This window comes from Henningerozyma blattae, chromosome 3 (genome assembly GCF_000315915.1).
Source record: "Henningerozyma blattae CBS 6284 chromosome 3, complete genome".
Taxonomy (NCBI): Eukaryota; Fungi; Ascomycota; class Saccharomycetes; order Saccharomycetales; family Saccharomycetaceae; genus Henningerozyma; species Henningerozyma blattae.
This window is the reverse complement of record NC_020187.1, coordinates 389,956-406,320: the sequence shown is the minus strand read 5'-3', so window position 1 is coordinate 406,320 and position 16,365 is coordinate 389,956. Positions and strand designations below refer to the sequence as shown.

Genomic DNA, 16,365 nt, shown 5'->3' with positions numbered 1-16,365 from the left:
TCATCACAAACATATATTTAAATAAATTTATACATTTTTAGACTAGTATTTGATCACATTGCTCACATTTTTTCTTTTTACATACCTATACAAATGGAAGATATCTATAATGCATAAAAATAAGTATTATAATAATAAATTTGAATTACGTAAATGATTTTTTATAAGCTGCTAACTTTAATTGGAATTCATCTTTATCAAGATTATCCCATCTATAAACTTTTAAACCTCCATCGGTAGAATACATTTGAAATTTATTTGGTAAGAATTCATGAATCTTAAGTAAAATTTCATTCACCTCAACTTCACCAATTGGATTATTACTATCACGTAAACTATCGACAATTAGTGAATTTAAATGTGTTTCTGTATATGGTTGATTCCAATCCAATAAGAACATTATTTCAAAAATTTGAGTCATTTTACTTGTCAAAAATAATTTATAATTGTTTTCTCTCTGCAATAATAATTCGGTTGATTTTTTCTCCTTTTCCCTCAACCTTTGTAATAAATTACTCTGAGAATCGAAATTCTTCTCTGTATTAATATATTTACTACTTGAATTCGATATATAATTTGTTTTGTTATTTGTAAGCTTTTTTGGTGAAAATTTCATCACTTCAGCATCTTCTTCATTAATTGTTTGTGAATTATGTAATAATTTAGATGCTTGTAAATTTTGACTAGAACGTCTTTTAGAGATGTGTGTTGCTGGGATATCCTTAGGGATATTTTTCATATTTTTTGCCTCTTCTAGCCATATATCAGCATGCTCAATGAACTCTAATTTTCTTGATTTTGTAGTTAATGCATGCAATGGATCAACTTTTGGTAATCTAATTGACAGTTCAAACCTAATATTTGCTTCAACAATATAACATTCCGGCCAAATTGTTAGTAATTTTAAGAACATTTCTTCATCAATCTTTTTCTTCAACATGTTACTAATTTGTGGTAGTAAATTTTGAATTTCTGGAGGATTATTCTTTGTTGATCTTGACATCATGTATAATGAAAGAACAGTTTCTGATACATTAAATAATTCTTTGTAAAAACGAATGTTTTCTTCCAATTTTAGAATATCTAAATCTCGACTATAAAATTGCTTTGCTACTTGAGGTAATTGTATCATTTGCTGATCTAATAAAAGATTCGAAATAGTATGATGCTCACCATCATTGCCAGATAATTTTGTATTCAATGGAGGTGCAATCGTACAATGAATAACGTTTCTATGAGTCGCTAATTTTAAAGGAGATGTTTGATGTAATCCATTAGACCATTTGGCTAATAGAACTCCTGTATGGATTAATACACAATCTGGTTCCTCAATAGAAATCCAGATATTATCACTCATCGAGGAAGTTGCTGGCTTGTATTTAATACCTGTTGCTCTTGGAAAAATAGTAATGATACCGGTAGAATTGAAATCTATAAAATCCTCCGAATGTAAATAATTGAAATGGTCCCCAGTAGTCAATATATTGAGTTCATCTTGTTCGTCATCATCTTCCATATCAATCATCTCATTTGTTAAATGCTTAGTGTCCGAAATTTGTCGATAAACATGAGGGGTATAAAATCTTGTTATCATTGCAGAAAATTTTTTTTCATTAAATTCAATTTCGTTTGATTGCAATACCATTGCATTAAAACAAATCTGCGAAAAATATAGCCCTAGCTTAAATAATCTAGCATATAAATGACTTAATGATTTATTATCACAAGGTCTACCGAAATTTAAATTCTCGTCAGTATTGAAAATATATTGCTCTATTAAAACACTTTCATCATGATTTTGATTAGGATCTCCATTTGCTAGCGGAATAGTACCAGTGAAATTAGCATCGAATCCTTGTTCTGTATCAGGAATATCAATATTGTCTAAATTATATAGTAAGACATCCAATTGATCCTTATTTGCGAAATTTTTAAGTAAAATGGTATCATATTGGGTCAATAGATCTTTCATAACTAATGAAAGATCTGTACCACTGTTTGCAATGACATCTAAATCCAGTGTAGGAATCTTGGAAGCCATGCTACAATAATATTAAAGTTGTTATTTGGGGAGTAGGCGTTGTGTGTTTTCCTAGTTTCAATGAAGTATTTCAATTTAAGTTACTATTCATTTTTTAAAATGATAGATGAGCTATAGATTCGATTCTTCTTTGTCGATAACCCAATTCTCGGCAACCAAATACCCTAATTTACCCTAAGGTTTGAAATGAAACAATTAATTAATAGCTAGGCTAGGTGAATACAACTGAACTTTGTCTCGAGTAGATTTACAATGAGATGGTAATGACGCATTGTGATTAAGTACTGTTACTACGAAGATTAAGAATGGGATATCACAAGCTCAGTAGGCATCACGTGAGATGCTCGATACATATCCTTACCATATCGAGAATCCAGTATTTTAACATTACAAATCCTGGCTTACTAGTTTCAGTATATACTAAATTTGATCTTATTCAAAAAAATAGTTATTTATTATTTATATCTGCGTCAAGCGTTGCCCTGTTCAGTTGCTAATTCAAACTAAGCTCCCCTTATCTGGAAATACTAAACCCGCCTCCGAGAATTTAATTTTGGGTTAATTCATTTAAATATCGTATTATAATAAAAAAAATGAAGTATCTAAATGGCTTATAGATAAACGCATAAACATATCATCAGTTAAATATAGATTATTGCATAATATTTAAAATAAATAGATAACTGATATATTGTCCATATCCACTATAACCCATCGCTATAAAGGTAGGAATACATCAACAATTTAAGGAGGGCTATAAAATCATGTTTCACGTTAAAGTTTCACCAATTACTAAAATCATTTCATTATCAGGATTCTTAGCCTTAGGATTCTTATTAGTTATATTAAGTTGTGCATTATTCCGTAATTATTACCCATTATTTGATATTCTTATATTTTTAATTGCACCACTACCAAATTTATTATCACGTAAATCTGATTCCTTTGGTTCAAATGGGAGCACCGATTTTATGTCCGAGTCTAATAATTCTAATCATGATTTTGCCCATTTTATGACAGGTTTGTTTGTTTCAAGTGGTATTCTGATGCCAATGATTTTCCAGCATTGCCAAATTATTACACCTGAGAGTTGTGCTATGAGTGTTTTAGGTGGTTCAATAATATACGCCAGTATTGTTGTATTTACAAGGTTTTTCAATTCTTCTTGGGATCAAGAAGATGATGCCCTTTTTGGCTAAATTTAAGCCTATATAATAGTCTATGCTTCATCAGATATATCAAAATTTCCTACGTTCTTGAAACTTATTGGAATTTGTTATTAATTATGAATATAGAAAAAAAAACATAAATAAAGGAGTAGAATAACTTTTGTACCATTAAGAAATAGTAAACTTTTTTTTGTCATTTGTATAAATGATAAATTAATATTTAAATAGGCATATGGATATGTACATGATACTAAAACATATTAAATAGGTATCTACTTTATAATTATATTTTATTTAATTTGTTATTTCTATTTAGAATTAGAATCGGTATCCTTAATGGCATATATATCTATAATCATGTCTAGTTGGCTTATCATAATAATCTCTTGCCTCGATAATCCTCAACTCCATCAGTTTCATTTCATCAGCAGAATTTATTTTGGAAACCAAATCTTTCGGAGCATAGCTTTGTGTTAGTTTCAATACTCTTTGGATAACATCTAATACCTCATTAATCTGATTATAGAAGGGAATTTTTTTATCAAATCTTTCTTCTGCATCATAATTATAAATACGATCAAGAACTAAAGCGGAAAACAAGTCTCCAACACCTGTAACATATGACTTCAATAGAGGTACCCTAAATATCTGTGAGCCATCGCCTTTGCTCTGCTTTTCACTTGATACCACACAATATATATAAGATTCGTCTGTGCTCTTGCCTTCTTTTGTCTCCTTTGTTTCTACTAATGAGGAATCGATCGATGTTACTATGATTGTATCAACATATTTTCTTAGCATAGTCAAGCAATTTTCCAATTCTTCAAAAGTTCTAATTTTTTTATCACATAATAACTCTAATTCGAATTGATTTGGTGTTATGATATTTACAAGGCCAGGCTCATTATTAAATATGATAGATCTATATTCCGGTACAACATCTTCAGAGACATATAATTGACCCTCGTCCCCCATTACTGGATCCATTAACCAAACGCAATCCCCGTGATTTGATTTATAATTCTTATAGTTCTGACTCATACATTTAACAGACATTTGATTCGGCAAATAGCCTGATAACAAAGCATTATATTGGTGGCTTTTTTCTTTAGAAAACAAATCTTTTAAAATATTATTTAGATCATCAGTAGAAGTAATATTACCAAACACTTTATCCATACCATAGCCGGTATGATTTGAAAATTGAACAGAGTTACAACAATCTACATCCCAACCTAAGCATTGCAATGGGAATGTAGCAGCTCTATTTCCAACATACCCATGGCATACATGAGACTGGGTGGCTAATAATAATGGCATTTTAATTTTTTTAAATGCTGTTATAAGGATTAGCAGTTTTTAATAAATCAACAATAATGAATTCTCACTTAACATATATAACAAGTTAGGAAGTCCCTTTATGCCTAATTGTCTAATATTGTTTGATAGTTAAAAGTGCTGTCACTAAAAATATCTATAATCTATGCTATCTAGTGGTCAAAATTGTTGTCCTTAAAAAGTCTATATTTATCAATGAGAGGATTGAAGGTTATTGTTGGTCATTAAGTATTTTAATGATTTATTCCTATTTATTCCGGATGTTGAGTGAATGCGCAGCGTGACTACATGTGATAGCGCCGCCCGTTTTTTTTAACAGTAAATAGTACTACTTCTTTATACATTAAGCATTGTGGAACGTTAAATTAATGTAATAATAGTACCTATTTTTTGAATACTATACCTATTTTGGAAATAATTACGAAATAAAATAGTAATACAAAATAATAATGTAAAATCATTATATTATAGCCAGTGACTGGTTTTACCCGGTATCAGATGCTATTATATTATCCTACTTAATACTCATTTATAATGTTATTTAGAAGTCAAGTCTTACTGTTTAGCAATGCTGAATACTAACCAACTTATTATTGCTTTCCTAAAACTTAGGCAGCTAAGGATTTATTTCCATGGTTGTAAGGATCATAAAATATTATTTTTTTTTGTAATGAGCTAAGAATTCTTTCAAATAATCCAAAAGGATTAAATATTCCCTTGAGTAAAAACTATTTATAGCTTAGGGGAAAAAAGGATTAGAAGATCAAAAGTGAAAAAAACATTAGTAGACAAAAAAAAAGACATATTTGACTAGTATTAAACAACTTGACATATTTAATAAAACTGTTAAATAATTATGGTTTTTATACATAAAACAGTAGATATACTGTTCCAGGATAAAATATGGTATAATGTGCATATACTTTGCTAATGAAAACCCCAAGTGGATAATTCATTGTCACCAAATTGAGTAATATTATGTAAATACTACAGAATATACCAAGTATAAGAACCAGACAATACTTGTGAAAAAAATTTTACCTGTAAACGAAAATGAATTCACTTCTCTTATTCAAAACAAAATGTATAAATTGCCAAACATTTATTTGGTATCTAATTATTGTAATTTACGTAATTTTATACCTTTTATTCCTACTGAGAAAGGTAAGAGGTTTCTATAATTTTAACTATCTGCTAAACAAAATTAGTCTCTAAAGTATGACAGGGAATAGCAGCGCTACAAAGGATTCAAATGTTTTACAAAAGCATTTATCAATAGATGACGTTTAATAGATAATAGACAAGGAAAAATTCTATTAGTAATAAAATAATAGTGTAATTATATAGTAGACTATATTTCAAGTAAAATATTGGTCCTCAGTATATTTAGGAAATTATTGTTTTTGTATTTTCAAATAAATAAAATTAAAACAATAACAAAATGTTGAGATATCCAGTATATATATAAAATGAAAAAGCAAAGTAATGACTTTTATTGACAAGAATGATTGTGTATATCTCAGATGAAGTATATTATATTTAGATTCTGTTTTTGATCTAACATATAGCTTCCAGTATCACGTGTATACTTAATGTACATTACTAAATAGTATACTAATAAAAAACCATTCAAAACGGAGCGCCGTGGCGCAGTGGAAGCGCGCAGGGCTCATAACCCTGATGTCCCTAGATCGAAACTAGGCGGCGCTATTTATTTTTTCGTAATTTTTATTACCACGTGATCATATCGTATTCTCTGAGACTTTATTAAGATGCTTTAATTAATATGAGAGCTCACATAATATTAATGGAATATGAGCTGATATGAATATAGTCAACATTTAATTCAAGTAAGGGAATAAACTAACTCTAGATAAAAAAATGTTCAAATTATGTTGGATGAAACATTGTACCAAGGAATAAAACAATATTAGTCAGAACACGATGCAATTAGATATACCAGAAGGAAGGTTAGATACACTCTGTAAAGTTAAATAAAATAAATATTGTGCAGTGAAGCTCTAAAAAAAATCATACCGTGTGAGAGAGTAAAAAACAGAAGAAAAAGAACATCTAAAAATATTTTTATTCTATTAAATTAGACTCCTCTTTGTATAGCATTTTCTATGATGAACTACTTCATAGTAGTATTATTTGCTAAATTAGCTGCATTTCCCCAAATATATATGTTACTACTATTTATTTGGTGATAAACGGTATCGCGTAATAAATACTTTGAGATGTCGCGTAATAAATGGCTTCAGAAAAAATAGTAAGCAAAAATAATAGAATTATATACACATCTAATATTTCTATATTTTAAGTTAAGTTTAAAATATTATACTCATTGAGAAGTAAAAAATACAGAAATTTACAGTCATGTTAGAGATATCCAATAAAGACCAAATATTTCAGTACATTGAGAAGCAGATTGGGAAGGGAATAACAATTCAGTTTCAAGATTTAATTTTTCAATTTCAGATTGGCCCATCGCAGGCAAAACAGCTATTATATGATTATTACAAAACCATCAAATGTGCTAATGATGATTCCAACGATAGTAAAACTCATGATTTTAATCTAGTAATTGTCGCAGTCTATAAATCTGGGAACATAAAAGTGATTAATGATGTCAATAATATACCAAACAAATCAGAATTACTTGATTGTTTCATTTATGGTTTCAACCCAACTGATTCCTTCATCCCAACAAATCAGTTGATGGATCAGACAGTATTTATAAATTTAAGGAATCCAGTTACCTTAAAAATACCAGAAGGAACGCCAACAATAATAGACTCAGCTTCATCAGATGCTCCAACAACAACACCTACAGATAAGATAAAGCCACCTTTAGAAAAACTAGATCCATTTAGTAGTATGAAACAAAGAAGTAAGACTGTGGGCACAAGTACAGAATCTAAAGAAGCAGACAAGACAAATCCTATATCGTCAGGATCAGCAAAAAGAAGTAAAACAATTCCATCTGATACTGGATTAAGATCAACTGCAATTTTAGCTCGTATGAGAAAACAAAGAGAAGAAAAAGAGAATGAGAGAAAAGAACAATTAAATAGGAGAAAAGAAGAATTAATTGAAAAACAAAAGGAAACAGAAGCAAAAGATTCTACCAAAAAAAGGGAGCAATTGAAAGATTTGAATACATTGTTTGTGGATGCTAGTGATGAAGAAATAGAAGATAAGGAGAGTAATACCAATAATAGTAACAAGGACGGAACTGATCCACATTTATATAAAGAATTGAGCAAAACCTCAACAAAGAATCCACAATCAACAGAGTTAAATGAAGAAGAATTAGCAGAATTATTAGATACTACAACTGAAGCCTCCATATTAGAAATATCGAAATCTGATGCACAAAAAGGCGTTGATAACGATAACCAAGAGAAAATAACAACATCTAATCCATTGGAGAAAAAAATAGATACTGAAGTAGTAAGGGATGAAGAAGGTTATATACTGAGTACCAGAAAGCAACCACAAGCTCAGTCATCTCCAGTTCAAAAACGTACTTACTCATCTCCGTCAACCACCAACTCTGCTACTAAAAAACCTCGTACATCTAATAAAAAACAGAGACAATCAACATTAACTGGGTTTTTCAAATTAGCTAAATAAAAAACATTATACAAATGCTTATCTACATCTACTAGAATCATAATTTGGACAAATAATTATCTTATTGTACAATACATATTTTTTATTATTTTAAGTAATAACAATTTACGCCCGAACATGACTATTTTGAGGTATATTATTATGTAATACCAACAAATACTACCTTGATGCCTATAAACTTCTTGGACAGATTATATAGTACTATTGTCATTTTATGCTATCTTTATATTATTCATTTATTAAATCTGAAATATGTGAAGGCTAAGACCAAGATAACAAGCCTGCATTAAGGAAATTGAAGTCCAATGTTTGGACAAAATTTTTTTTCCTATATTCTCTGGTGTATACTTGTAAAAACAATAATTTGTAAAAACTGTTCAAATATTAAAGCAGCTTTTAGCTTAAATTAAAGGGTTTTCTTATAAGCTTGGCATTACAGAAGAGGTTCCCAACATTCTTGTACAAATAATAACAAGCAAAAAATTAATATTATAATTTATTTTTAGAAATATTAAAGATGTATCTAGCATAATGAAAAACATCATTATCAATATCAAACAAAAAGAGACAAATACATATTTGTGACACATTAGGGTATTGTGCACGTGATAAGGTTATTATCAAAAAATTACCCGCATATGGTAAGACAAAAAAGCCGAAAAAGTCAAAGAAAATAAAGAAAAAGTAAATTCGTAATTTCAAATATTTAAAGAATGATTAATTGCCAGTCGTAATTTCAAACAAAGGAATTCTTAATTTAGAATCTGAATGCTTATTGCTGTTTCACTTGAAGATTATCTATTTTAAAGCTTAATTCATATATCGGTCAATTATTATAGATTCTGAGCATATATATTTCATCAATACACTGATACCAGAAAACCATCCACCCCCTCCACTTACAAACAATTAATATACAATGAGTGAACTTTGTCCAGTTTATGCCCCATTTTTCGGTGCAATGGGTTGTGCCGCCGCCATCGTCTTCACCTCTTTAGGTGCTGCTTATGGTACTGCTAAATCAGGTGTTGGTATTTGTGCCACCTGTGTTTTAAGACCTGATTTATTATTTAAGAATATTGTTCCAGTTATTATGGCTGGTATTATTGCTATTTACGGGTTAGTTGTTTCAGTCTTGGTTTGTTATTCTTTGGGTCAGAAACAAGCATTATACACTGGTTTTATTCAATTAGGTGCTGGTTTGTCTGTCGGTTTGTCAGGGTTAGCTGCAGGTTTCGCCATTGGTATTGTTGGTGATGCCGGTGTTAGAGGTACTTCTCAACAACCAAGATTATTCGTCGGTATGATTTTAATTTTAATTTTCGCTGAAGTTTTAGGGTTATATGGTTTAATTGTTGCCCTATTATTAAACTCTAGAGCTACACAAGACGTTGTATGTTAATTTAACGAAAAATAAAAATACATATATAAACTGATCAATTATATATACGTATATCTCCAATGAGTCTAAGAACTGATCAGTTTGTATAAATGTTTTTAGTTATATATATATATACAGAAAATACTCTTATTATATCCCCATTTTCTATACTTCTAATCCTATTAATTTCAACTAGTATCAAAAGCTTTTTTATGATCATATAGATTTTTGAAAACGAATTGAACTTAAGTGAAAATGATTTTACAAATTACCGAATGCAATTGGTAATATGAATATTACATGTGTATATATCTATGCTATTTAGGCAATCTAATATATTCTTGTACATATATGTTACATTATAGTACACTTTGAATTTTTACTGCCAAATTGATGACCTAATTCGGTGTGGGAGAATTTTGTGCAGTATTTTTTTATTTTTAAATCATTCCATTGTCTCGTTCTGTTTGACCTATTTTTTATCAATTTATGGTTTCGCGCCGTTCTCATAATATAATATAGTCATCGCATAATTTGAAATTTAAGAGACGACGCACTTGTTTTAGAAAATCTTCAATAGTACCCGGATAATTAGTTGCCTTGCGATTCTGTTTGTCGTCTTGATCTAAATTCATGTGTTCACTCTCTTTTTCATATTCTTCTGCAATTACACGCTGATATATGATAATAGATTTTTCATCCTTACAATCCCATTCCTTTTCGATCACTTCGATCAAGATTAGGATGCTTTCTTCACTCACCTTCTTAGTATCATCCATTAAATAAATTGGGTATAGTAATTTACTTGTAATTAAAACTAGATAATGCTTTGGAAGATACTGAAAGTTAATTAGTAATAATAGTAATTCCAATGCACTCGAGAATTTTTCTTCTTCAATTAGTTGGAAAAATTTAAATAGTACACCATAAGGTGATAATGTTTGTCTCATAGTATTAGTAACCATTTTATCTAAAATTTCTTCGGGAATATCACTGTCTATCTTTGAAGCATCATCAGATACAATTGTGTTTAGTATAATGTCATCTAAAGGCTTACTTTGTAAAATTGATGCTTCAAATAGCATCCATGAATAGTGTTTAACCATTTCAATATTGCCACCTTTACTAAAGTTCTTCATAGCTTCAATTGTATTACCCTCATACATCATAGTATTACCTAATTGCATGTATATTTTTTTTGCAACATCAATTAATTTCCACTCGGCACATATACTTAATAGCCATTCAAGGTCATCATTTGTTTCATATGGGAAATGTGCAATCAATTCGCCTATTGTAATTCTCTTGTAAGTATTAGAATTGTTAGGGTTATTACAGATTAAACCAATGGCAATTGGCCATAGCTTCTTATTATTCATTTTGCTACAAATTTCAAATGCAAATGAGTTTATCATATAATTTACAATACCATATTGTTCTTCTATTTCAGGCTCAAGAAGACCTTTAGCTTGACATAAACCAGAAGTAAATGAGCTTGTTGCTAAATCATATTTTTCTAGTATTGGTAGGATCGGATATATTTTACCCTGCATTAAGTCTTTACTGGCAACTTCCCATGAATTAACTACATTGATTGTATTTTTCTTTATCGACCATGCTAAATATTCAGTTTTAATTAATTCTAATGATGGAATGTAGAATAAATAAAAACCACAAATACTTTCATACCAGAATTGTGAATATTTTAATATGCAATTCTTATCACCACTGATAATTAATAGAGTATCTTCAATAGAATCACGTAAATCACCACTAATACTGATGTCATCATTCATGCTATAATTTTGTAGTAATTCTAGAGCTAAATTTTTCCACTCACGGAATGTACTTAAACTATCGGCTGGATACTCCTTCAATAAAGAGATAATGTCTAGTAAAGCATTAGATGATACATCACATTGGGCCAATAGATATTCTTTTAGACCACTTCTATCAATACAACCTATAGCTTGACTAAATAGACCTCTTATAATTAATTGGTTTATTAATTTCCAGAAGATTTCTGTTTCAAACACATGTGAATCTCTTGCTCCTTGTGGTGAATTTTCTGGTAGCTCCTCTTCCCCTAATTGTTCAGTGCTATCAAATACTTGTTCAATGAAGTCAGCATTAGGCTCACCATCTGATCTATTGACCCACTTAATTAAGCCATTAATAAATATCTGCCTTTTCTTATCATTTTCTATTTGATTCTTGGACATATCATTCCCGTTCATAACGGAATCCTCCTCAGATCCATCCATTATAAAATACATGATTCTTAGACAGTTTAGTATGCTCAAACAATTTTCTAGTTGATAGAATCTATTTATTTTAGTACAGTCATTCTTAATTTTATCAATAAATATTTCTAATTCGCTGATCATCATTTCCATACTTAAATTAACATTATAATCATGATTTCTATTGTTCATTTTATTAATTAAACCCATCATAGGGATGTTGAAAATACGATCTTCTCCTAAGCTATCATATATTTCGAAGATCTTCGTAACATATTCTATATATCCCTCAGAATTATCAATAGACGCTTCATCGATAGTAACGGGGTATAAGCATTTTACAGTCTCATTGCTAAAATATACGACTTGATTGGAATTTATGTTATTCATTTTAAATTTCATCTCAATGGAATCTTTAGGTATATCATCAGACTCTTCACTTAATGGAATTATTGGAGCTCCACTACTAGGGTCGAGCTTTATTTGGGTACTAGTTTCTTGCTGACCATTTTCGTCACTATCATTTATGACGTTATTCCAATCTACTTCAATAAGAAGGTCATCTGTAGAATGATAAGTGCCTGCCATTTTAATAGTAAGCTAACTGTACAGACTTAAGATATACTTCTTGAGGAAATTGTGTTTTTTATTAAGTGAATCTATGTTTTTTTCTTCGTTTTTTTTGTAGTTACAGATATAAAAATTTTAAGCCAAATCAGGAAATAGAAAATTTGAAATTTTAGCTTAAAAAAAAATTGTATCTCATCGATTTTTGTTCTTTCCTAGTTTCATTAAAAGAGAACATATTAAAGAGGGTAAGCTACAATTTGATTACATTTTCAGTTTACTTAATCACTTCCTACTAAGTAACTCATAGCTAAATAAGTTTGATAAATGTTATTACCTGAAAATACACAATCATTAACCAAGCTTTTACGTTCAAAGGATATCACAACCTGCGAGATTTATGACATAGTTATTAATTTTGATAATTTAAAGTTCAATTTTCCTAATAAAGAAATTTTCGTCTTAGAATTAATTATTGATAGATGGAATGATGCTAAATTGACAAAATTTAAGACTGATCCTAAGATTTGGCAATTATTTAATACTATTTGGTCTCAACTTGATGATGAAAATATTAAAAGAAGATTATTCAAGAACTTAAAGTTTTTTCCACATTTAGCACAAGCTTTAAACCTAGTATCATCTTTTGAAAATCCCTCAGACGTAGAAGGATTCTTAATTTCTGTATCAGAAATCTGTAAATCTTTCAATTACTCATTAACATTAGGCATTTCGCTAGAAAATGCTGAAAGAATTTTAGCTGACCTTCTGACTTTAATTAACAGAACAAACATGGAGAAATTTTCTATTCCTTTAAGACAGAATATAGTTCAACAAATCTTAAATTTAACAGATTTTGGCAATAGGATTCAATTGTCAAATAAGAATTCTGCCAGCTATACGAATATATTATTGCTTCCATCTCTTGAGTATATCAGCTGTAATCCAGAAGATGATTTCACTAATTCTACTTTAACCTCATTTATGGCAAAGCTGTTGTTTGGCCCACATATAAATCCAATTAAACAACTAGAAACTTTTTTTAAAAATAAAGGATCAAAATTAAATGCCTCAACATCAATTATTTTATTTGAAAAATCAGCATCCTTCTTATCAAAACAAAAAATTGAACAATTGGAAATTATTTTCACTTTAGTCACAGATGCTCAACCCACCGTTACATCTCAATTATTAAACAAATTGTCTTCCTCCAAAAAAACTTTATCTCAACCATTTTTAGAGAAATTATTCACTACTTGCATCGATTCTAATCAGAATAAAATAATTACCACTCAAGAGACATGGAGTTTAATTCTTGATATTCTTGAATTGGATCTAGAAATTGGTATCAAATACTTTGAAACTTTATTAAAATTAATTGATGAAAATAAAGATGCAAATAAAGATAATACTATCAAAATTTGGTCGAAAATAATTAAATGCCATATTAATGCCAGAGAATTTTACAAATTTTTTGATGAATTACAAAGTTTTATTATTAAATCCAATTATTATTTCTTATTGTCAGATTCCTCCTTTTCGTATTGGATTACTTCAAACCTGTCATTTCTATCCTCCTCTCAATTAAATGATTTATTATCTAAATGTATTGATAATACTTTGCATGATTCAAGTAATAATGCTCCCTTATTATTACTAGAAACTTGCTGTAATGGTTTAATAAATCTATCCTATACAGCGTTACCATTTTTTAAAACAACTTTATCTAAGATTTTTAACAGTGAAGATGCCAAAAATCAATCAAAATTGTACGCAGTCAAATATATTCTGATGGAAGTTTACGAAGATTTTGTCACAGGCCAAAACTTGGAAGATCTCACCAGAGAAATTACTATACCATCTGATTTGAAGGGAAAAAATATTATAGACTTTACATATTTCTGTTTCAAATTAAGAGAGTATAGAGATTTTGATATTTCAAACGTTATTAGTTATTTTGTTAAAACTTTTAAAAAACCAGATGTTTTTACTTCCTCTACAAAACTCTCAATTATTGAAGAACTGTTTACTAAATGGAGTTCAATAATTAACTTATTATTTTCCAAGGAAGATTTGACCTATTTTGTAGAACAACTATTAGCTGAACCCGAACTTACGGTTTTACAAAAGCTAGTATTAGATGATGATTTCTTCGAGGAAGGAAATATCTTATATTTATTAACCAACGCATTATTAAATTTGTTAGACAATGTGACTATTGTATCACTACTTATCGACTTCCCAATCCAATGTATCCACAAAGATTTACGTATTGAGCTAATCAATAAAATAATAGAAAAATCGGCCATTACAAAAAATGATTCCAGATTATTATTTCATTTACTTGAATATCCTACGTTTAAATCTATTATTGAGACTGATTTAAGATCTCTGTATCATTACCTATCTAAATCTACTGATACATCGTTTGAATATTCAAATATTGTCGTCGAAAAAATATGGAATAATCATGTTTCACAATCTCGTGAAGATGTTAGCAAGAAGTTCATTACCAATACAATTTTGGAGCTTACAAAAAGGATGCAAAAGAAATCGTTAGATATTACTTATTCACAGTTAGCTTTCTTTATAATAAACTCAACAACTAATAGAACTACCTTAAAGGAATTAACAACAGAATTCTTAAGTGCTGTCACTAGATACATTGAAAAAAAACAAAAATTAGACGAAAGTCTCTACTCTGAAGAAATTATTTGGTATTTGAAATCACTATATTATATATGGAAATCAAATGATGATATAATCTCCAGTGACTTTTCCTTGAAAAGTTTCATTCCAAATATCTTAGAAAAAGTCACTGCTAATTTAGAAAATATCGAATCATCTCTCCTAATTAGTTTATTTTCTCTCTTTTGTATTACGAATGAAGCTAATCTTCCATTTTTATTTGCGCACTATATGACATTAAGGAGTTTAAATATTAACTCAAATTTATTATCACCTTCTTTAAATTTTGCACTAGAAAATTCTTTGAAAAGTAATAAATTCCATAAATTTAATAAAGGTTTTGCAACAACTATATCATCTTTAACCGAACCTCTTTCATCTGATTATAAAAAGAGTATAATCGAAATATATGTCTTCCAGCTTCATCAATTGAGAAAAGAGAATGAAGTGGGCGTGCTGATCTTCAGAAATTCACTATCACAATTGTATACTAATATCGATAATTTTTTACAAGAAAAACCAAGCATTATTCTACTATTAAATTCCATAAAAGACTTATTAGTTTCAAAATCTTGGCTTTTCTCTCAATACTCCGTAGAATTATTATTTCCTTTAACTTTAAGGTTGAATGTATCTTACATTTCAAACAAATCTGAACTTCATGAAGATGAAATTTTCCAAGCATGTACCTCAGTTATTGCAAATGTATTATTTATTCACAGAATTAACTTATCGAACAGAAATCATTTAGTAATTGGTTGGTTAAGTGAGTGCTTAACTTTGATGTCATCAGGAAAATTAAATGAAGAATCGGCTAAGTTACTTTCGAGAACAATAGTTAACTATTGTGAACCTCCAGCGTCTCATAGTGGTAATAAATCTGCATCATCATCACAACGTAATAGACTAACTTCCACGACTAACATAATTAAGAAATCATTACGAAAAGATGTTCCGGTGTTGCTGGTTAAGTATGTTTTTTTATCTTTGTATTCACCAATTGATCAAAAATATTAGAAAAGAGTTATTACCTGGTATTTTCTCCATGTTTGGGTTACTTTCCAAAGCTGAATTGAGTATAGTTAATATAATGCTGGATACTTCTGGTAAACAATATTTCAAAAACTTATATGCCGAATATAACAAGGTTGGCAAATGGCATGAAGATTGAATCTAATCATTACTAACATTATGTATAATACTTAAATATGCCCGCTCTTTAATCAAATATACCTGTATAAGAATTATCTTGCTATATAATTTATTTTAATACTTGTATTTTACAAACAACATTTGCCA

The 16,365-nt window shown here is 29.2% G+C and overlaps 7 protein-coding genes and 1 non-coding gene across 8 annotated transcripts; 5 read left to right on the top strand and 3 right to left on the bottom strand.

The window, feature by feature from the left end:
• Window positions 1-145: 145 nt before the first annotated feature.
• TAH11 (Tah11p) lies at window positions 146-2,041 on the bottom strand (the record flags this gene model as incomplete). The annotated part of the gene is made up of 1 exon (XM_004179456.1): window positions 146-2,041. The coding sequence occupies one exon, from the start codon at window positions 2,039-2,041 to the stop codon at window positions 146-148; it is 1,896 nt and encodes a 631-aa protein (XP_004179504.1).
• A 764-nt stretch (window positions 2,042-2,805) lies between these two features.
• On the top strand, window positions 2,806-3,240 carry VPS55 (Vps55p; the record flags this gene model as incomplete). Its single annotated transcript, XM_004179455.1, has 1 exon — window positions 2,806-3,240. The coding sequence occupies one exon, from the start codon at window positions 2,806-2,808 to the stop codon at window positions 3,238-3,240; it is 435 nt and encodes a 144-aa protein (XP_004179503.1).
• A 303-nt stretch (window positions 3,241-3,543) lies between these two features.
• Window positions 3,544-4,530, bottom strand: BUD16 (putative pyridoxal kinase BUD16; the record flags this gene model as incomplete). The annotated part of the gene is made up of 1 exon (XM_004179454.1): window positions 3,544-4,530. The coding sequence occupies one exon, from the start codon at window positions 4,528-4,530 to the stop codon at window positions 3,544-3,546; it is 987 nt and encodes a 328-aa protein (XP_004179502.1).
• Window positions 4,531-6,186: 1,656 nt separating this feature from the next.
• Window positions 6,187-6,258, top strand: TBLA0Ctrna5M. Its single transcript has one exon. It is a non-coding gene; the product is annotated as a tRNA-Met (tRNA).
• A 669-nt stretch (window positions 6,259-6,927) lies between these two features.
• POL32 (DNA polymerase delta subunit POL32) lies at window positions 6,928-8,187 on the top strand (the record flags this gene model as incomplete). The annotated part of the gene is made up of 1 exon (XM_004179453.1): window positions 6,928-8,187. One exon carries the CDS (start codon window positions 6,928-6,930, stop codon window positions 8,185-8,187), a length of 1,260 nt encoding a protein of 419 aa, XP_004179501.1.
• A 919-nt stretch (window positions 8,188-9,106) lies between these two features.
• VMA3 (H(+)-transporting V0 sector ATPase subunit c) lies at window positions 9,107-9,589 on the top strand (the record flags this gene model as incomplete). Its single annotated transcript, XM_004179452.1, has 1 exon — window positions 9,107-9,589. The coding sequence occupies one exon, from the start codon at window positions 9,107-9,109 to the stop codon at window positions 9,587-9,589; it is 483 nt and encodes a 160-aa protein (XP_004179500.1).
• A 485-nt stretch (window positions 9,590-10,074) lies between these two features.
• On the bottom strand, window positions 10,075-12,399 carry NUP85 (Nup85p; the record flags this gene model as incomplete). The annotated part of the gene is made up of 1 exon (XM_004179451.1): window positions 10,075-12,399. The coding sequence occupies one exon, from the start codon at window positions 12,397-12,399 to the stop codon at window positions 10,075-10,077; it is 2,325 nt and encodes a 774-aa protein (XP_004179499.1).
• A 306-nt stretch (window positions 12,400-12,705) lies between these two features.
• Window positions 12,706-16,083, top strand: URB2 (ribosome biogenesis protein URB2; the record flags this gene model as incomplete). The annotated part of the gene is made up of 1 exon (XM_004179450.1): window positions 12,706-16,083. The coding sequence occupies one exon, from the start codon at window positions 12,706-12,708 to the stop codon at window positions 16,081-16,083; it is 3,378 nt and encodes a 1,125-aa protein (XP_004179498.1).
• Between the last annotated feature and the right edge of the window lie 282 nt (window positions 16,084-16,365).